The sequence below is a fragment of the Acipenser ruthenus genome, chromosome 31 (genome assembly GCF_902713425.1).
Source record: "Acipenser ruthenus chromosome 31, fAciRut3.2 maternal haplotype, whole genome shotgun sequence".
In the NCBI taxonomy this organism is placed as follows: domain Eukaryota; kingdom Metazoa; phylum Chordata; class Actinopteri; order Acipenseriformes; family Acipenseridae; genus Acipenser; species Acipenser ruthenus.
In genome coordinates this window covers 3,319,182-3,339,973 of record NC_081219.1, presented here as the reverse complement: position 1 = coordinate 3,339,973, position 20,792 = coordinate 3,319,182, and the positions used below count along the sequence as shown (strand labels likewise).

The window sequence follows — 20,792 nt, the reverse complement described above, 5'->3', positions numbered from 1 at the left end:
TAATAATAATAATAATAATAATAATAATAATAATAATTGTTCCTGCATACCCGGCGCTTTAAAAAAATTCTACAAAGGTTTGGCAAATACGTCCTTTTGTGTACTCTGCCACAAATTTAAATAAACATTATTATTTTGTAACAATTATTAATGCTTACTCTCCATTAGTCTCCCTGTTGAAGTGAAACTGACTTTGTTTCATGTTCTAAAACATTCAGCAATTACCTGATCACTTAAAAGCTAAATATTGTATGTCTGGTTTCAATTAATTGTGGTTTGCTTCACTCCACTATTAAATTCTCTGCCAGGTTAACTTGCATGCAGACCACTAAAAGGCCCGATATTCCAGGGGAGTAATAATGAGTAGTATGTTTTCTTGTATTGGTTTTACACGCTCGCGACACATGTTTAGTCAGGAAGGAATGTTAAATGAACCCAAATGTTTCTGAAATCAATAAAGCCCTATTGTCTTTGCCAAATAAAAAGTGACGACAATACATTTCCCAACCTTGCCCAGGGTTTTATCAGCTTAAAAGAGTACTCATTTCCTGTGCTTAAAAGGATAAACTATGATAAATGCTGATTCATTTATAAAAAAAAAAAAAAAAAAAAAAAAAAAAAGCACAGTGGAAATCAGACACATGAACATCCAGTAATGACTCTCAAACCAATTTACTGTAAATGTGTCTTTTTAACAATAACCTCTAAAAATCTGTCACAAAGCAGTGGATTTTGCAGATGACACAATTCATGTTTAAACAGAATTGCAAGGCACTTCTTGTGAACCAAAAATCCGTTTAGCAAAGGAGAACAAGAGTTCAGAATCAAAGTGTTCCGTTTGGGGGAGAGCTTCCCTTTGATAGTCCCAATTCCTCGTCAGTACGGACGCAGTTTAAAGATTTAAGGTGGATTTTGCCAGACCCCACTGCGTGGGTGTGAAGCGGTTTTAAACAAACAGCAGGCAATCCCGTCTGATTCAGAGTCTCAGAGACAGGAAGCTGATTGAACATCAGGCCCTGGACAACTGATTCACAGGAACCGGGGGGAAAAAACAAAACCTTTTAACCCTCCCAGGGTCCTTTGGGGGTTGATGACTCCATACACACCAATGCTACTCGGTTACACCTGCAATATGCAGCATACACTTTTATTTAAATTACTATTTGTAATGCAAATAAATATAAATATTCTTTAACCCATTAAGTACCAAATCTTTAATTTTTTTTCTTTGAAAAAAATCAGAACACAAGTTGTATTTATGTAATTTGATACATAACATTAAGACTTCACTTTTTCGGTTAACAAAATTAGAGTAGGTTATCATAACAACATAGTTTAAGAGAAAAATTAACAGTTAGATGCCAGTTAAAAATGCTCCCAAGAAATGACACCATGTGGACAATGGCACTTAATAGGTTGATATACAACACAAGGATTGATTGCATGTGCTTGGTTGGAAGCTTCCATATCCCACGCTGCACAAATGACTTTTGTTTATTCTGAACAGACTTATCTCTAATCATTGAGCAATGGCCACGCATCGTCAAGTGAAATCTGGTGGCTCTGGATCTTATTGACAGTGTTATGGCTGATGTTTATTACAAAATGGTCTTATCTACAGTATATCAAGACAATGCTTTGCTTTCATCGGGCACTTATTTATATTTATAGATATTTAAAGACGAAAGAACGTGAAAAAACAATCAAATGGTATGAACTTGACTGTATACACTGTGATCTCAAATGAGTGGAATCAGGACCAATTATAGGCTGGCACAGAATCCCACTTCATATAGAAATAAATAATAATAATAATAATAATATTCCTCTGGAATGTATTAGTCTCGGATGGTGGTCTGTGCCAGTTACTACGACTACTATTAATAATAATAATAATAATAATAATAATAATAATAATAATAATAATAATAATAATTTAAAAAATCTACAAATCTATGAATCACCCTTCAAGGCGTTCCTTGAAGTGAACATGCTATAGTGTTTGCTGAAAAGCAGCCCCCCGCCCCTCTCCCTCTCAGTGTTGAACAATGAAGGTGCCGGCCATGCTCACTCACCCTTGCTATTTTTGCTCCTGTGTTTCACAGATACAATTGTTTTCCTTTCGACTACTTTTTTTCTTCTTTCTCGAGAGCTGTTTTTTTTTTTTTGCTTTGCTTCTGCAAACCGGCTTCCCGTAATTCTTCAGTTCTCCTTTAACCCAAGACAGCTCCAAGCTCTGGACTAGGAGCAGTGCCAGCAGTGTCTGCGGGGTGCCAAGCTATGACATCAATCTGGGTTTTAGCCCCCCGCCCCCCCTCTCAGAATGCACATTCCATCACTGTTGTTTACTGTGCTGGCTGCTGCTGAAAAGGTTCACTTTTTGGGGTCAGTTCTGGAGAAGTCAGTGTGGCCCGGCCATTCAGATATCATTGGTCTCTGTGCATGTGAAATACGTGCAGTTAAAGACAGGAGTCTTTGGCCAGACCTCAAATCAAGGCTAGGAATATATGGGCCGAACGCAAGCCAAGTTTATAGCCAGTGCTAGATTAACCCTATCATAGTAAAAAAAAAACAACACAAAACTGTCATATTGGTATGGTAGCTGGGGCAAATATTGTACTGTATGTGAAAATCAGGAACAAACATTGCCTGAAAAATGGTCGTATTGGTTTTGCCAGTACACAACAAAACAGCATTGCCTACAAAGTTGCTCTGATACCAACATACACAACACTGGCCTCCATTTTTACCTGTGGAAAACAGGGAGATTGTTTTGTGTGCTGGTCACGTTTTTATAAAGTAGCTTCCCCCACAGCTTGCTCTGTTACACAACATGTTAACAATAACTCTGTCATACTGCGACCATGTACACAGTAACAAAATATCATGCTTATAAAACACAGAATAGGAGAACAATTATAGTCACTTATTTTTTACTATTAGCTTGTTAGCTTTCTGTTTTGGGGGTTTCATTTATTTTTGTATGATGTATAAATAAATAAATAAATAAAGAAAGAAAGAAAGAAAGAAAGATTAAAACTCAATAAGAAGTAATCTAAAAAAAGGAAAATACCAAAATCAGTCATTACAAAGGAAGTACAAAACTAGGCGCCAGAAAGGAAAAGGATTTTTCCTGAATCAGTTTGTATTGTTTGGCTTGCTTATTCCCTAGACTCAATCATTCCCATATAACAGTTCACTTCAGTAGATATGCGCTGTCATTTTGCAGCTGAGTTCACCTCGCTTAATCATGCTATTGCAATTAATATGCTTTAACTTTCTTCTCTGTTCTGTACCATGCTTGCTTTATAATGCTTTCATTTAAGTAACTTCTAACATTAATATCCAATGCAACAGTAACATTTTAACCTATAAAATGATAGTAATGTCATTCCCTACATTTAGAAAAAAGGGTTGCATTTTTGCAAACTTCAGACAAGGTATCAGCATTTAGGGCATGAGCTTCACAGTTCTCTTGCATGCGCTCGATACTAAATCCTGTGTCACTGCATTGTCATTAAGGATCATTTAGTCAAGGACCTTATGAGATATCCAAGAAAGCATATTACGGTCAAATAAATGTAGGAAAAATTGGAGAAGAAACTACAAAATTGATTTCAGCTGTATACAGAAGCATTTTTCAAGAACACGATTAACAATGCTGATCGCAACCAACTTGGAATGAACTACACATAGAGCAATTCCTTAAGATTACCTTAACAAGTTTATTCCTCTACCTACAACAAACACCCCGTAACATGCTCCCATCTGTTGCATTGTTTAAGTTATTGAATGTTAATTAAAACATTTTTTAAACAATTGTAGTGTACAGTATGGTTATATGACCCACTGCAACACAGCACTATAACTGGCAGGTTCATTAAATGATGTATAGAGACTGGCTTAAAAATTGGAGAATGCAATTAAAATGAGAAAATCCCCAAGTGCGCAGCATACTGTGCACAGAGAGATCTCAGTGACTTGACAAGGGCATGGCAGCTGGTGTCTGTGCAACCACCTCTTACCTTGACACAGTGGCTACATTGACAATTTATCAATCAATAAGTCTCCCAGGTGGAATGGAAAAGGTTTACAAAAACCACCATCAGCTGTAAGCAGGTAATGAATGAATGATGGAGCCTGCAAAGGTGTCAAACAGCATTTTTTTTTCCAGTCAGTGTATAAAAGTGAAATAACATAAGGCATCATCCTTTGCAAAGTTAAGAGACTTTTGTAGGTCACAAGTTAAGTTTCTGTATTAGAAATGTTGTATGCTTTACTGCTGACTTTCACAAGAGCAATTCCAAAGAAAATATTTGTGCTGAGCTGGACCTGCCATTTCCCCACATGTTGTTCTCAGTGCAGAAAAGTGTTAGCGGCTCTGAGGGACTGATCCCATGCGTTATCAGACATGTGGTACTTGTCAGCTGGAATCACGTATCAGAAAGAGAAGTGAAAACAGTTTCTGAGATTCCACTCTATCTTAACATTTCCATTTCCCTATTTGTCAGAGCAGACTAACTGACCCTGAAGCACTGCAACTGATAGATTCGACCAAATATTAGCCAGATGGTAGTAGTGAGAATAACCATTAAAAAACAAATGTTACATTAAAAACAGGTCTCTGTGCCACCATTACACAGGTAAACTTCTCTGCTTAGTTTTCTGTGGAATTCGGATCCATTATTAAATACCCTGGCCTTGTTTCATGCAGTACAGTACAGTACATGACATGTTCTTTACATACTAGCTGTGCCAGTACTGCTATGTATAGCTATACATGCAAGTGTCTGTTCAGAAACCCACACCACTGCATTTCACTGGCTTCCTTTCCTCACAAAGCTCACTGAAAGTTGTTTTCATGGATTATATAAAATGTTATATTGTTGATGAAACAGTTCGAGACGGTTGTTGGTCTATTTAACACCAGATGAGAAAATGTACACAAATACAAACTTTATTAACCTTTAAAAAGAGTTCAAAGAACTATTTAACTAAGGCATGAGCTCAAGCTTTGTGAATAGGGCACGCTGTGTCCTGCAGATATGGGGTATAAGCGATTTAACACACATGTGTGAAAAAGAAGAGAATACTGGCCTGGATATTCTCCTGTAATTGTAGCAACTTTGTCCTTTTCATTGCATGAACATTCTATTGTTTAAATAGTTTTTTTAAGTACCCTGAATGAGTGCTAACACATAAAATACCTTAAGTCTTCACACTTTTATAAACAGGGCCTTATAAATTTAGACACAATGTGTTGAATATATTAACATTAAGAGGATCTGCATTTTCATCATGCTCTACAATTCTGTCAAAACCAGCGTGTCAATCTTTCAGAAACGTACCGAGCTGATCATGTCCAAATTCAGGTTAATCAAGTGGATTTCTCTTCCTTCACTGGTGTCCGCACTCCAGCAGCCCTGGGAGACCCAAGAAGGAGTCACTTTTATGGGGTTCTCATCCTTCACCTCCTTAAGCTCACAGGGCGGTACTGCACCTGCAGAAAGCAAACAGGGTGAGTCTACTTTACTGGGATTCCAGGACCTGACAACAATTCTACCACAGACACTTCAAATAATACAGAATTGTTAACAAAACATGTGCATGTATAGTCTGTTCATCCTTTAACATGGAAACAGCTTGTATCCTATGGAATAAGACTTCTCTGAGTTCCCCTACTTACAATAAGCACGAATTATCCTTTTACAAATTACACCAAAAGAATGCTTTCCGTCTGTCCTTTACATTCTGAATCTCAAAACGTCATGGGGGTTATTGTCACACAGCTAAACCAAAAGACATGCACAGGGGTTCAAACAGCATGCATCCCCACCACAGCTGGAGATTCTACATTCAAGCTGTACTGTATGATGAAACCGTTGATGACCGTGACAATTTGATAAGCGCTTCTCCAGATACTCCTCTGTGCCATGCAGATGGACAGCTGTAAGGACAGACAGACGACGCCATACAGGAATCTGATACTCTCAGTAGCTTCTGCTAAATAATGTTAATAGTAAGTTTCATGACAACTGGATAAGTGGTTCTTCAGATATATGATAAACCTGCATGCTTTGGGAGCACTGAAAGGTATGTTTTGACACAAATATAATAGAAAGCTAAACAAATTGGTGTACTGTTACTGAGCCATGGTCATGCTTGCTGTCTTTCGCATGGTACAGTGCAGATGCTGTGACAATGTGTCTGTGTAAGGTAATGGCTGTACATACTGGAATACATGGTTCAAAACAGTAAACACAAATGTGAAGTCTGTATAAATAATGCAGTCAGATTATGATCCTGCCCAGGCCTGCATTAAATAGTTTATACCTAGTACTGGCAGGAAATATGGAATGTTCGACACATTCTGCTTATCATCACGCATTCTGGAAAGGTAAACTCCCTCAACAATCACCACAAGCTGGACTCCAAACAGCTTACGAGATGTGCTTCTATAGGCGCTTTGTGAAGGATGCCAGGCGCTGTTATTTACAAGCGCGCGTGTCTGTGTGTGTGGAGGGGATGTGGGGAGAGCAGGGATTCTATTATTGCAATGTTCTCCAAGGGGAAATGGATAACTTTTCAGAAGATGGCAGCCAGATCTTTAAAAACCACTCCCCTGCTAAGACTCCAGCTAGACATTCCTCGAGGAGTTTCCTGTTAGCAGCCAATAAATATTCCCCAAGACATTGTCCTTCCTCAGGGAAGCTGGGTCAGGTGTCATTTCCTGCAGGATCAGAGGCACAGCAATCTCTTCCCTGCAGACCTGAGTGTTGTGAAATGTAGACTTCTTAATAGCTTTTCATCGAGTTACCCAACGCCTGTGGCCTGAAAAAGACTTGGATGGCAGTAATCAGGATGGCTTTAGCAGTTTGTATAGTACTGTATGTGGCTACCCTCATGTGTCTCAACGGAGCTAGACAGTTATTCGAACCAATCACTACTAGGGATGTCCCGGTAGCAAATTTTGACGGTATGATAACCATCAAAAAATATACCATGGTTATCGACGTACCGCGGTATAATGTAATTTTTTCGTAATCCGTTTTTAAATGGCTATTTAAAGAAATACACTCAAGTCAAGTACTTTTTTAACAAGAAAATTACTTTAATTTAAAGTTGTAAAAACAAATACAACTACAGTTCTATCAGGCACTAACTGGAAGTAGTGTTCACTCCAGCTCACACTGGGTCAGCAAAATAATGCTGCGTTTTTATTTCACATTACTGTGGAGAAACAACAAAATATTAACATGTTCTGGGCTCAGTCTGGAATGACAGGGGATAAGGATGTGACCACTGCAACCGAGTACACTCTTCATCTTTCAGTTTGGACGGCATCCTATTAGTTAAGAGAAGCACAGTGTTACCTAGCAATAGCCAATCGAGTGCGTTTTAAGACATGCAGCGCCCGCCCACTGATCTCTCAGCAGAGTGCAAAACATAGACGGAGACTGCACATTTTTTTATTTTTTTTTGGACTGCATGTTAACAGCAACAAACACAAAGGAAACAAGAAAAGTTAAGGTGGGTATGACACCCTTGCAAAGTTAAGCGGCATCTAAGGGACTTTTTTTTTAAATGGGAATAAAATTGTATAAATGTTTTAACATAAAATCAAAATCCCTACAACACTATCAACTTGAGGAAATGGCAACATCTTTACAATACTGTTTAAAATAAAAATAATACAAATGCCTGTAGCATCTTAGACTTAGCTATATAGTAGGAAATAGACTTTTTGATTCTCTGCCTTGGTGTGTGCTTACTGCGTTTCTCTTGACCCATTCGATAGATAATAGCTGCTGTTACTTCTTTGGTTTGGTAAATTAATAGGAAGGCAGTGATGAAAAGTTACAGTGCCTTGTTCTTGCTGACATTTGAGTATTTGTGTTTCATTTACTGACAATCACGTTTGCTAGCGATCATTGTTTAGTAGGGCGTTTTATATTAAATATGACATCACTTATTTAATAGCTTACTCGGATAATCTCATGCATGGCAGTTTTCAGGACTTGAGATGTCAGTGTTCATTAGTTAGTTCTAATGAACTAACTAATGGGCAAACGGTGAATACAAAAACGTGCCTATATCACCTTAAACTGTGTGAACTTGGTAATCAGTGTGGAGTAGTGGTTAGGGCTCTGGACTCTTGGGCTCTTGACCAGAGGGTCATGGGTTCAATCCCCAGTGGGGACACTGCTGTTGTACCCTTGAGCAAGGTACTTTACCTAGATTGCTCCAGTAAAAACCCAACTGTATAAATGGGTAATTGTATGTAAAAAAAAATAATGTGATATCTTGTAAGTCGCCCTGGATAAGGGCGTCTGCTAAGAAATAAATAATTATTATTATTATAATCATGGTATAAAAAAATGGTTGCAGTTTCAAAACCGTGGCAGTTTATACCGCGGTTTACCGTAAAACTGGTATACCGTGACATCCCTAATCACTACCTATCACAACTTCAATTCCTTTTCCAGCTCTTGTATAACAGCATTTATTTTCCTTAAAAAATAAAAAAATCGTTTGGTATTTCACCTTTTTACAACCCAAGGATTAGATTGTACCACTATGATAAACACAAAAAAAGATTATAATTGTTGCAGGTGCATGCTAATAATTCAACTTCACTGTCATCTACTGGCTATTGTGGACATATCTTAAACTCTGCCTGTCAAAGCTGACAATTTGGTTTCATTTTCAGAATTCACTACATGCGCTGACTTGATGCAGTACTGGGTATGCGGTTAGGTGTCCTGTGTCTACCGCGTGATTTTCAATATTCTCGGTTAGGGACATCACAATAAATAAAAAAACTGAAATGGTTGCATTGCTTCAGATGGTGCATTTTTGAATATGAAGAAAGGTTGAAAGTGTTTATGATAAGATGTACCTGAATTCTTTTCATCCTGAATGTTTCTCTCTTAGGCTTCTATTCATAGAGGCCATCAATGTAAGGACCTGAGATGTGCTTCTGCTGTCTGAGCTGGGACCCCAGTGGCTGCTGCCAGCGCTCCAGTAAAGCTGGGAAAGACGCCGAACAGCTCTCCGGCAGGCAGCTCTTGAGCTCAGGTTTGTCTGCCTGGCCACTGCCATGCCTCCACTGCAGCTTCCTGACAGGAAATGTCCTGTTTAGACAGCATGCCGATGACGCCGGGCTCTGGCAGGCCCTGGCGTGACATGGGACGTAAACAAGTGGAGGCTGCAGACCTGACACAGCCCGGGAATCGCTGCTCCCAAGCGGAGTGTCACAGCTCGTTAGCAGGCTCTAATTAACTGTCACTTAATGCCTTCCTGGAAGCCTTCTCATACCCTGCTCACAGCTCTTCACCTGTGGCTTTTAAAAACATACTTCCTGTTTCTGTTTTCTGATTACAAGACTTTAAAAAAGCCTGTCATCTCAAAAAAATGTGTATCTTTAAATTGCGAATGATGACAGCAGTGGAGACTGAAGCTGTTTGTCTGTCTGTCCGACCGTCCATAAGTCATATTAGAAGAGACACCACCGCAATTTTCCTTTTAGTAGTCCAATAGTTATCAATGTCCAAATCTCAGAAACATAATCAAATAACTAACCTAGCTATTCCCAAGTCTAAATACTGTCAACACTTTATTAGAAGGCAACCTGTAGAAGACCCGCCTGTGTGTATGGGACAGTCTAATATTACACCGGCTTCACAGTAAATGATGGCGCTCTCTCTCTTGGCAGTCTGGTCTCTCTCCTGGGGAAGTGAAGCTGGCGCTCCGCTCCCAGCTCCCAGTCAGAGCAGCGAGACGGTGCAATGGTGTGCAGCGAGCTGTGCTGATGGTATCTGGGGCCACACGGCTGTGAATCAGGGAAACAGGCACAACACCAGAAGCACATCAAATACAAGGAGAGAGAGACAGGCTTAGTTTTGGTGAAATGCTGGTTACTGGTTCTCCTACATTCGTTTACTTTAGATTTACTGTACTTTTACATTGTTTTTTCAGTTTTTTCATGCACTTTAGCAGAAGAGGCAGTTGTTTTTAATCTGTGATGTTTCATGGTGTGTTTCTAATCAAAATGGAAAAATCTGAAGGTAATTTCCATTTACAAAACCCACAAATTACTGAATATTACTGAATCATACTGTACAATGTATTGGTCATGCAATGTGCTCATTTTATACAATGCAAAATGATTATTCTTTGTGTACCAAGCCAGGAAGTTATGTAGTCACTGTTGGGCATGTCTCAGACGCATTTACAGAACCATAATACATAAACACAGCATAATATCTGTGTACTAACCCTGAAGGAAACATAGCAAAACCATTAGCAGAACAACTCCTCATCAGAAATGGTACTGACTAGTGTTTATTGGGTCAGACCATTGGCTATCATGTCAGAATTCTACCAACGGCTCATATCATTGTAGCTGCCCTTCTGTTACAATGTATTATCCATTTGACCCCATTCAGGCTGCTAGCTTTTTATTAAATAGCTTGGTATCCATAAACAGTTCTCCCTTTGTATTTTAATGTCCAAAGAAAATTGAACCTTTCCCTTTGATTTCAAATTCTATTCAAAGCTTCCCCCTGCTTAACCCAAGGGCTCTCTTGGCAGCCTGTCGATGTATACTCAACACTCTAAAAGAAACAAACACAAGCCGGTTTACTTTAGGCTGTCTCTTATTTCTTTAAAAAAAATGTTATTTATAACTTTGCAGCCCATCATTATAGTCTGAGAATTTATTTTTCAGTTATGTTTTGTTTCCTTTTCATCCTCATACTAACAGCATTGTTTAAAAAACTGCTCATACACAGATCTCCTGAGATATACTGCCGAAACTGCTCATACACAGATCTCCTGAGATATACTGCCGAAACTGCTCATACACAGATCTCCTGAGATATACTGCCGAAACTGCTCATCCACAGATCTCCTGAGATATACTGCCGAAACTGCTCATACACAGATCTCCTGAGATATACTGCCGAAACTGCTCATCCACAGATCTCCTGAGATATACTGCCGAAACTGCTCATACACAGATCTCCTGAGATATACTGCCGAAACTGCTCACACAGATCTCCTGAGATATACTGCCGAAACTGCTCATACACAGATCTCCTGAGATATACTGCCGAAACTGCTCATACACAGATCTCCTGAGATATACTGCCGAAACTGCTCATACACAGATCTCCTGAGATATACTGCCGAAACTGCTCATACACAGATCTCCTGAGATATACTGCCGAAACTGCTCATACACAGATCTCCTGAGATATACTGCCGAAACTGCTCATACACAGATCTCCTGAGATATACTGCCGAAACTGCTCATACACAGATCTCCTGAGATATACTGCCGAAACTGCTCATACACAGATCTCCTGAGATATACTGCCGAAACTGCTCATACACAGATCTCCTGAGATATACTGCCGAAACTGCTCATACACAGATCTCCTGAGATATACTGCCGAAACAGCTCATACACAGATCTCCTGAGATATACTGCCGAAACTGCTCATACACAGATCTCCTGAGATATACTGCCGAAACTGCTCATACACAGATCTCCTGAGATATACTGCCGAAACTGCTCATACACAGATCTCCTGAGATATACTGCCGAAACTGCTCATACACAGATCTCCTGAGATATACTGCCGAAACTGCTCATACACAGATCTCCTGAGATATACTGCCGAAACTGCTCATACACAGATCTCCTGAGATATACTGCCGAAACAGCTCATACACAGATCTCCTGAGATATACTGCCGAAACAGCTCATACACAGATCTCCTGAGATATACTGCCGAAACTGCTCATACACAGATCTCCTGAGATATACTGCCGAAACTGCTCATCCACAGATCTCCTGAGATATACTGCCGAAACTGCTCATACACAGATCTCCTGAGATATACTGCCGAAACTGCTCATACACAGATCTCCTGAGATATACTGCCGAAACTGCTCATCCACAGATCTCCTGAGATATACTGCCGAAACTGCTCATCCACAGATCTCCTGAGATATACTGCCGAAACTGCTCATCCACAGATCTCCTGAGATATACTGCCGAAACTGCTCATCCACAGATCTCCTGAGATATACTGCCGAAACTGCTCATACACAGATCTCCTGAGATATACTGCCGAAACTGCTCATACACAGATCTCCTGAGATATACTGCCGAAACAGCTCATACACAGATCTCCTGAGATATACTGCAGAAACTGCTCATACACAGATCTCCTGAGATATACTGCCGAAACTGCTCATACACAGATCTCCTGAGATATACTGCCGAAACTGCTCATACACAGATCTCCTGAGATATACTGCCGAAACTGCTCATACACAGATCTCCTGAGATATACTGCCGAAACTGCTCATACACAGATCTCCTGAGATATACTGCCGAAACTGCTCATACACAGATCTCCTGAGATATACTGCCGAAACAGCTCATACACAGATCTCCTGAGATATACTGCAGAAACTGCTCATACACAGATCTCCTGAGATATACTGCCGAAACTGCTCATACACAGATCTCCTGAGATATACTGCCGAAACTGCTCATACACAGATCTCCTGAGATTTACTGCAGATACAAATGCAAATGGCAGCAAAACAAAAAAAGAGTTATATTGAACTAAGTCACATGAACTAAGTGGTCACTTCCCTTTACCAGCTAATAAGCCTCAGCATTGAAAAACAGCAGTACGGTTTCACATACAAACTAGACTTGAATACAGAAAAGCTACAAATAGCCGGGGGAAAACAGGAATTCATTCAAACTGAATTTTACAATGATTTTAAAATAAAAACTTTACTGGAAATTAATTATTTAGGGATTTTAATAAATAGATACATATATACATTTACCTTCAAAATATCTCAATCCCCTCAACATTGGAATCTAAGGGGTCTTCCCCACATTGTGAAAGGTGCTGTTAAGGTTGCCACCCGTTCTGTAGAATACGGAATCGTCCCGTATTGGTTAATAAAATGTTGCGTTCCGTTTCAAATCGATACGGAATGCAATTTGTTCTGTATTTTGCACCACTGAGCCAAATGTATTTTTCAAGCATGAGAAGTCAGAGATCTCCGTCTCTGGTGAAGCACCAACTTCCTACCGGAACCGGGTCCATCTCAGAGTTAGCAGGTAATTATGGGAGCTGTACTTTATTTGATTAACAATTATTCACTTTATACATACTGTGCGAAAAGGATCGATTAGCGCCAGGCAGTTCTAAATCCTATTGGGTGGTGTGTGCCTCTGTCAGCTATGTAGCTATGAAACATATAACCTAGCTGACCGATTTCGGACACGATGACAAATTCTGTTAAAATAAAAAAAATAAAAAACGGATGCAAAAATATAGAGACGAATTTTACATGGGTGAACAAAGTTCATGACAATATTTTCAAAGCCCGGTGCACTGTGTGCAGGAAAGAATTTTCGATCTCTCAGGGCGGAGTTTGTGACCTTAGACAGCATGAAGCGGGAGAAGGCCATGCTCATAACGAACAAGGAGAACCAATCAGGCTATTCAATCGTTCTTTGTTCCAGAGAGATCACCTGAAGCTGATAAGGGAGGCAGGCTACTGTACTTCTCCTTGCACAATTTATTCCTCTAGCTAGAGCGATTACAATTTTATTAGCTAACGTTAGATAGCTAATGTTACCCAACACAATTTCTAGCCATTCACAGACCCGAGCATGAAGTTATGATTTTCTTCTGTAATGCGGTCTCCGGTCTCTTTTTTTGCTTTCTTGTGGGCTTTAAGTGTAATTATTTTAATTAATTATGGATTGGACAGTGTTGTTCTTGTGTAGTTTTGATTGTTTACGAAATACATTTTCTGGGCCGCTCTCACAATAGGGCAGCAGTGTGGAGTAGTGGTTAGGGTGCTGGACTCTGGCCCGGAGGGTCGTGGGTTCAATCCCAGGTGGGGGGACACTGCTGCTGTACCCTTGAGCAAGGTACTTTACCTAGATTGCTCCAGTAAAAACCCAACTGTATAAATGGGTAATTGTATGTAAAAATAATGTGATATCTTGTAACAATTGTAAGTCGCTCTGAATAAGGGCGTCTGCGAAGAAATAAATAATATAATATAATAATATAAATTCAAAGCGCACCCCCAATTAGTAGCTAACGTTACTCTTAAAGTTTTAAATGGACTTTATACTTTACGTGCGCACACTCATAATCCGTTCATCCTTCTAAGTGTATTTTCTTGATGTGTGATATGTAAATAGCGTTTTAATATATCGATCATTTTCTGGGTTCTTCTAATCTAAGATGTAGCCTATTTATATATTCACATTTTAATAGTATGTATTGAACGTGTTGCTATTATTATTTGCATTACACAATTTGTATTTAAATATTGAAATAACTTGCTAGTATTACTTAATGTAGCTAGAGTGAAGTTTTATTCCTTATTCATTATTATTGATATATATATATATATATATATATATATATATATATATATATATATATATATATATATATATATATATATATATGTATATATATACACATATGTTATTTAAAATCTAGATGAATCTGCAGATGCATGCATCACCAGCTCACTGGAGAGGTTTGGATTATCTCTGAACTCAGTTTCAGCTTTTAGTGGCGAACAACACATGTCAACTATGGAGCGTGCAAAACAAATGGAGCGACATTCGAAACAGGTGTTCAGTAGAGCTTATCAAAAGTGAGCTCCTTGTGAGCCTCTATTTTGATGTGGGGTGTGCAGACTTCCACTCCTTGATCATGGAGGGCAAACCTCTCCTTGCTGCTGCAAGAAGCAACCAAAAAAATGCATGGAAAAGGAAATAATGAACTTAATGGCTGCCAATAAAGATTCAATATATGTTTCCATGTTTGGACACAACAGCATTGTTATTAGCTCATCATAAGCAATTTGTAAATCAGTAATAATTTCTACTTTACTAACAATTTCTAAATTCACATATCTTAGTCATTTTGACAACCAATTCTGATTCTGTAAAGACTTACAAGCTCAGGCTCAGAATTTGTACATGCAGAGAGTTTAGAAGATCAATAGATCTTTTATTGTATTTATCTTTAGCTTTATGCAGCATATTCACTCTGTCATGTGACTTCCTGTCAGCAGAAATTTCATCGGGAACCAGGGCAGGCTGCATCTCCACTGCTTCATTTGAAATGTGCAATAGCTTTGTGGTATTTATTTTAAAGGGAACTTGTAATTCCACATAGTTCTAGGTTTTTCATTGATATTTGTTTGTATTGAATGTGTGTGAAATCCTGACATTTGTTTGAATTGCCAAGAATCTACAAAAGTGCCCTGGAACTAACGTTATATATAATAAATGTAATTTGTCAAAATATCTTAAAATAGATTAACTAATAATTATGTTTTAAGAGGTCAACTGGATCTGTGAGGGTGGTGGTGGGGGGGGGGCGGGGGCAGCACGGGTGTTGTGTGGCATTAGGGTTAGTGTTAGGGTCTGTTCCTTATTTTTGAGGTCATGAGGTGGCAACCCAATTCTCAAACTGAATGCAGTAGGGATTCAAGGAAGTGGGCAGCAGTGTGGAGTAGTGGTTAGGGCTCTGGACTCTTGACCGGAGGGTCGTGGGTTCCATCCCAGGTGGGGGACACTGCTGCTGTACCCTTGAGCAAGGTACTTTACCTAGATTGCTCCAGTAAAAACCCAACTGTATAAATGGGTAATTGTATGTAAAAATAATGTGATATCTGTATAATGTGATATCTTGTAACAATTGTAAGTCGCCCTGGATAAGGGCGTCTGCTAAGAAATAAATAATAATAATAAAAGTGCAAGCACATGGATCAGGAAGTGGTTAACATGTAGAAAACAGGAAGTACTGATTAGAGGAGAAACCTCGAAATGGAGTGAGGTAACCAGTGATGTACCACAGGGGTCAGTATTAGGTCCTCTGCTATTCCTAATCTACATTAATGATTTAAATTCTGGTATAGTAAGCAAACTTGTTAAATTTGCAGATGACACAAAAATAGGAGGAGTGGCAAACACTGTTGCAGCAGCAAAGGTCATTCAAAATGATCTAGACAGCATTCAGAACTGGGCAGACACATGGCCAATGACATTTAAGAGAGAAAAGTGTAAGGTACTGCACGCAGGCAATAAAAATGTGAATTATAAAATATCATATGGGAGATACTGAAATTGAAGAAGGAATCTATGAAAAAGACCTAGGAGTTTATGTTGACTCAGAAATGTCCTCATCTAGACAATGTGGGGAAGCTATAAAAAAAGGCCAACAAGATGCTCGAATATATCGTGAAAATAACGGGAAGTAATTTTAAAACTTTACAATGCATTAGTAAGACCTCACCTAGAATATTGTGTTCAGTTCTGGTCACCAGGAGTCACAAATGGAGATTACATAGTGGGGCATTCAGAACAGAAAATAGGAGGCACTTTTTTACACAGAGAATTGTGAGGGTCTGGACCCAACTCCCCAGTAATGTTGTTGAAGCTGACACCCTGGGATCCTTCAAGAAGCTGCTTGATGAGATTCTGGGATCAATAAGCTACTAACAACCAAACGAGCAAGATGGGCCGAATGGCCTCCTCTCGTTTGTAAACTTTCTTAAGAACATAAGAACATAAGCGCTGTTAGGTCTACCATGAGATTGGAGCTCCACATTGGTCTGTCTTAGTCTAAGTCTATGTAAAGACACTGACAGCAATGGAGAGCCATACCTTATTCTCTCTATTTCAACAAGTACTGTAAAGAAACATTCCAAACAGCAACAACAAGTCAGAAAGAAATCTGGCCTAATTACTGGCAACTGGCCATTTCCTGGAAGCGCTGACTTCCTTCATTGCGTCTCTAAACAGGGGCCACTCACCCTGCAATCAACCCCCTGACAGAGACTGCTCGAGCGGGGCGCTCAGTTACTGTGGGGATTACTGCTGAATGGGGCCCCTTGCCACTGCATGCTGCCACAACCAGACCTTGCAGAACTGTGTTACGAAACTCAGGCTCATGCGAAAATCTGGAATCAGTACACTAAACCAACCTGATTAGGATGAACTGTCTTCCCTTCATGGTTACTTGTAGCTCTTCCAGCAGACAATCTAAAATATCACTTAGTACTCTCTAGACTCGAGTGGACTCGTTGGATAACTCCTATAAAAAGTCAGTTCTGTTCCGAGCAGATTCAGAAACGTGTTGGCAGTGGATACTGGGCTCTGTATATTTGAAGGCTGTCAACTGGTTTTGCTTTTGCACGTTTCTTTAAACAACAGCAATTCAGAGCTTTGTGCATCTTGGATTCTGCTGGAATCTCTATCTTGAAAAAGTCTATTGAGAGCCAGACACGACGGACAGCACTGTCCTTCCTTTTCAATGATTACTGGTGGGATTTTAAAGATCAGCATCTCATCTTTGTCGCTCTTCAATTGACAGGCCTGGCATTGTAACATAATGTAATGTAAATATTATCCTACTGTACATAAACCATCTAAATTCACTCCAATGAACACAAGAGTCCAAGGCCCAGGAGCTGGGTGTAACGCAGACAGTGTGACAGCACTGAGCGATGTCCCTTCGGTTTCTCCAAGCCTGTTTGCTGGTCAGGGTCAGTGTATTGAATAGGCTGTTTGGATCCAAGGTCAGGGCTGGCTCTAGCAGGCTTGCCTCTACTCCAGACACCTATTGTCCTGCCGTTTCCTCAGCGAGAGGCAGTGCTCTCCATCCAGAGGAAGGTAAACAAGCTCTTATCAGGACTGCACAGAAGGACTTGTGTCACCTCACAGTCACCCCGTCGCGGCACCACTTAAAAGGGTTTCTGGGGCCGTGGGGGCTCAGGCCTTCTCCTCTGGTGGAGGCACACAGGTAAAAGTACCCCAAACCGTCCCAGTTCTCTTTCAAAACTGTGACCCAGTTCCCAGAATCTCCACTTTCTAACCCTCACTGTGCATGTCCCTAGGTAGCAAAAATTATAATAAAAAAAAGTTCTCATTCAAAGTCATGAAATTCTATCCAGGAACAAGAACAACAATAACCACACATTAATGGGAAATCAATTTCATGGAACTGCATTCCCCAACATAGTTCAACACATCTGGTGTGGATTTGTGGAATAACTAGAAACAAATGGCTTTGCAAAATTTCATAAAATTCCAGAGAGAGGCTCTGATGGGTTAGTTTCATAAACTCTTAAACACTTCTGCCAAACAATGCTTACAGTATATAGTCTGTGCAACGTAACTTCAATCAATAAATATGCTTTACAGTAACAATACAAGGGAGGCCAAAATGCACAGTCTTATATTTCTATTTAAGTAATTTTTTACTAATGCACGGGTGCATCTACTATATCCTCATCAGCAGAGATCTCCATCAAGCTGGGGGGCTGCAGACCGGTACACCCCTCCCCCCCCCTCCAGGATCTCATCCTCAGCTCATCAGCAGAGATCTTCATCAAGCTGGGGGGCTGCAGACCAGTACACCCCCCCCCCCCCCCTGGATCTCAGCCCCAGAGATAAGAGAAAGAATGCAGTCCCTTTTCATAACGGCTGGCACTAGCGTGATTGGGGAATATTCCACATGCTTATCAGGCTGTAATGAGCTCTGCATCCCTTGTGTGTGCGAGTGAGTGGTAATGAGGCGTGTGGAGCTTGCAGCTTATGACACACTCGGGAAAGTGAGCCTGGACCTCCACGACCCTTTAAACACATTCCAGGTGTCGTTCCCACTGGATCGGCTTCTGAGTATAGTGCTTACACTGATTTATTATTATTATTATTATTATTATTATTATTATTATTATTATTATTCATATAATCATGCCAGTAAGGGCATTGCGTCTCCTTGTCCTGTACTAAAATAACATTGTGCAACGTGTTAGTAAGCTGGTTATTACCAGTCAACTCAGTGAAAAAGTGTCCTCCTACGAACATAACTCTTTTCATAAGGCTGTGAAAATTGAGAGAAAAACCCAAATCCAGCAGATACTTATCACTGCATGGGGGAAGAAAAACAGGCTTCAGCTGAGGCTGTTGTTGGGCTTTTGGTTTTTTTTACCCAATTCTATGCTACACTATGTACATGCAAACTTACAATAGGGGAATGTGACATAACTATCCTGCTATACAGTAAATGCAAAAGTTCAGAACTGAAAAGTTTAATTTTAGAAAAGCTAATTGACTACTAAATAGCAACCGACTCCTCAGTGCTAAGATGTTCTTTGAAATGCTCACCATATGCCTGCCTCTTATGAGATACAAAGTGTACCATTGGAATAGCATGACAACACCCACTGTGTTACCCTGAAGAAACCCCAGCAGACACAGAAACAGATCACAGCATTACCAGCAACAGATACTCAAAGGATCTGCAGACAGTGGTCCTCATACAGTAACACACAGCCAGCTCTCAAACCACAGCTCTGCAATGGGTTCCACAAGTGTAGGAGATGCTCCTACCATTGTGACGCCTTACTAGGGGAGTATGTCACGACTGTGGTACCGTTCTAACAACGAAAGGCTCATACCATTGTTGCTGCCCCCTGTGCTACAATAGCCCATTAGTACAAAAAAGTGGCATTGCGATTGTAGTGCTACTGCCATTGAAGAGCACTAGTATATTTGAAAAGCAGTCTGGAGTGCAGATTGTTAATTCCTGCCCTCAGATAGGAATCAGTGTCTCCAGGGGCGACAAGTGGTCGCGTCGGTAGGTCTCACTGCCACCCAGTCTCGACTGCCAGGAGGGGGGGGGGGGGGGGGGGGGGGTGTTTAAAGTTGCTTATTTAGACTTCTGACGGCATATTTATTTTTTTCAAAGTATCTAAGAAGCCATCTGTCTGTCAGCCTGCGTCGTGTTATCTGATGGTTACATAATGCTCCCGTCGAGTCTCTCTTCCGGAGGACACAGGGCTCCTCGGCCACGAGCAGCTTGCATGTTAGACGCTTTTCTTATTAGTTGTTCTTGCTCTGAACTGTTCATGGAGGGACCAGAACTGAGCCTGAGACTGCAGGCAGTGCAGCCAAGAGACTAGGAGCCACTTTGCCCTAGTAATAAAGCTGAGGAACTGTGAAAGTGTGCAGCCTACTAGTATTCATTTTTTGTGATCTATCTTACAAAACAGTAACTAGCAACCCCCCCCCCCCCCCCCCCCCCCACATAACAAATCGGTAGCAACTCTCATGGGGTCATATCAGAACAAACTGTAAAGCTAAATTAGTAAACAAGCAGACAGTACACTTACTTGTGTGTGCAGCAATGAGCACAACGATCAGTATGGCCACCTTCATGCTTCTGGATTTCTGTGGTCTTTACTCTACCCTGTGTCAAGAAGTTCAGGCACTAGCCCAACTGTCTCTCTCTGGCAACACTGTGGCTGGGGGTTTGGAAATAGGTCCGTTAAACAGGATCGTCCACGCAAATCCAGCCTTGACGGGTCTTAGAAAGCTGAAGGAAAAACACAAGCATACACAATCTTAGCGATCGCTTTTTGTACCACATTTCAGGGATTTCCAGAGAATTACTTGTCCCATTTGTAACCCTGTGAAGTTTCTATTCTTTTTATAACTTCAAACACTGAATCATTTACGTTTAAGTTTAAGTAGGTGATAATGTTTCAGCTCCTGCCTATGTCTGTGTTATAACACCAGCTTCTTACAGTTTTATGCAAGGGATAAACCACGGTAAGTGTTGAATCTGTAAAATAATCCGCCGTTTCGAGTGCCGCTAGGCACGAGACACTGTGAATTATTTTACCGATTCAACACTTACCGTGGTTTA

At 40.3% G+C, this 20,792-nt stretch overlaps 1 protein-coding gene across 4 annotated transcripts in view; it reads right to left on the bottom strand.

Moving 5' to 3' along the window:
• LOC117964646 (endoglin-like) overlaps positions 1–20,792 on the bottom strand; it is a 50,242-nt gene that overhangs the window by 25,664 nt on the left and 3,786 nt on the right. For 2 of the 4 annotated variants that reach the window (XM_059005674.1, XM_059005675.1), the window contains exons 2-3: positions 20,257–20,459; positions 5,349–5,500 (exon numbers count right to left, since the gene is read on the bottom strand). In XM_059005674.1, the coding sequence (XP_058861657.1) occupies positions 5,349–5,500; positions 20,257–20,302 (198 nt within the window). In that variant the 5' untranslated portion in view covers positions 20,303–20,459. Of the gene's footprint in view, positions 1–2,075; positions 2,247–5,348; positions 5,501–20,256; positions 20,460–20,792 lie in introns of those variants that run through there. The other 2 variants (XM_059005676.1, XM_059005677.1) reach the window with 2 other exon arrangements.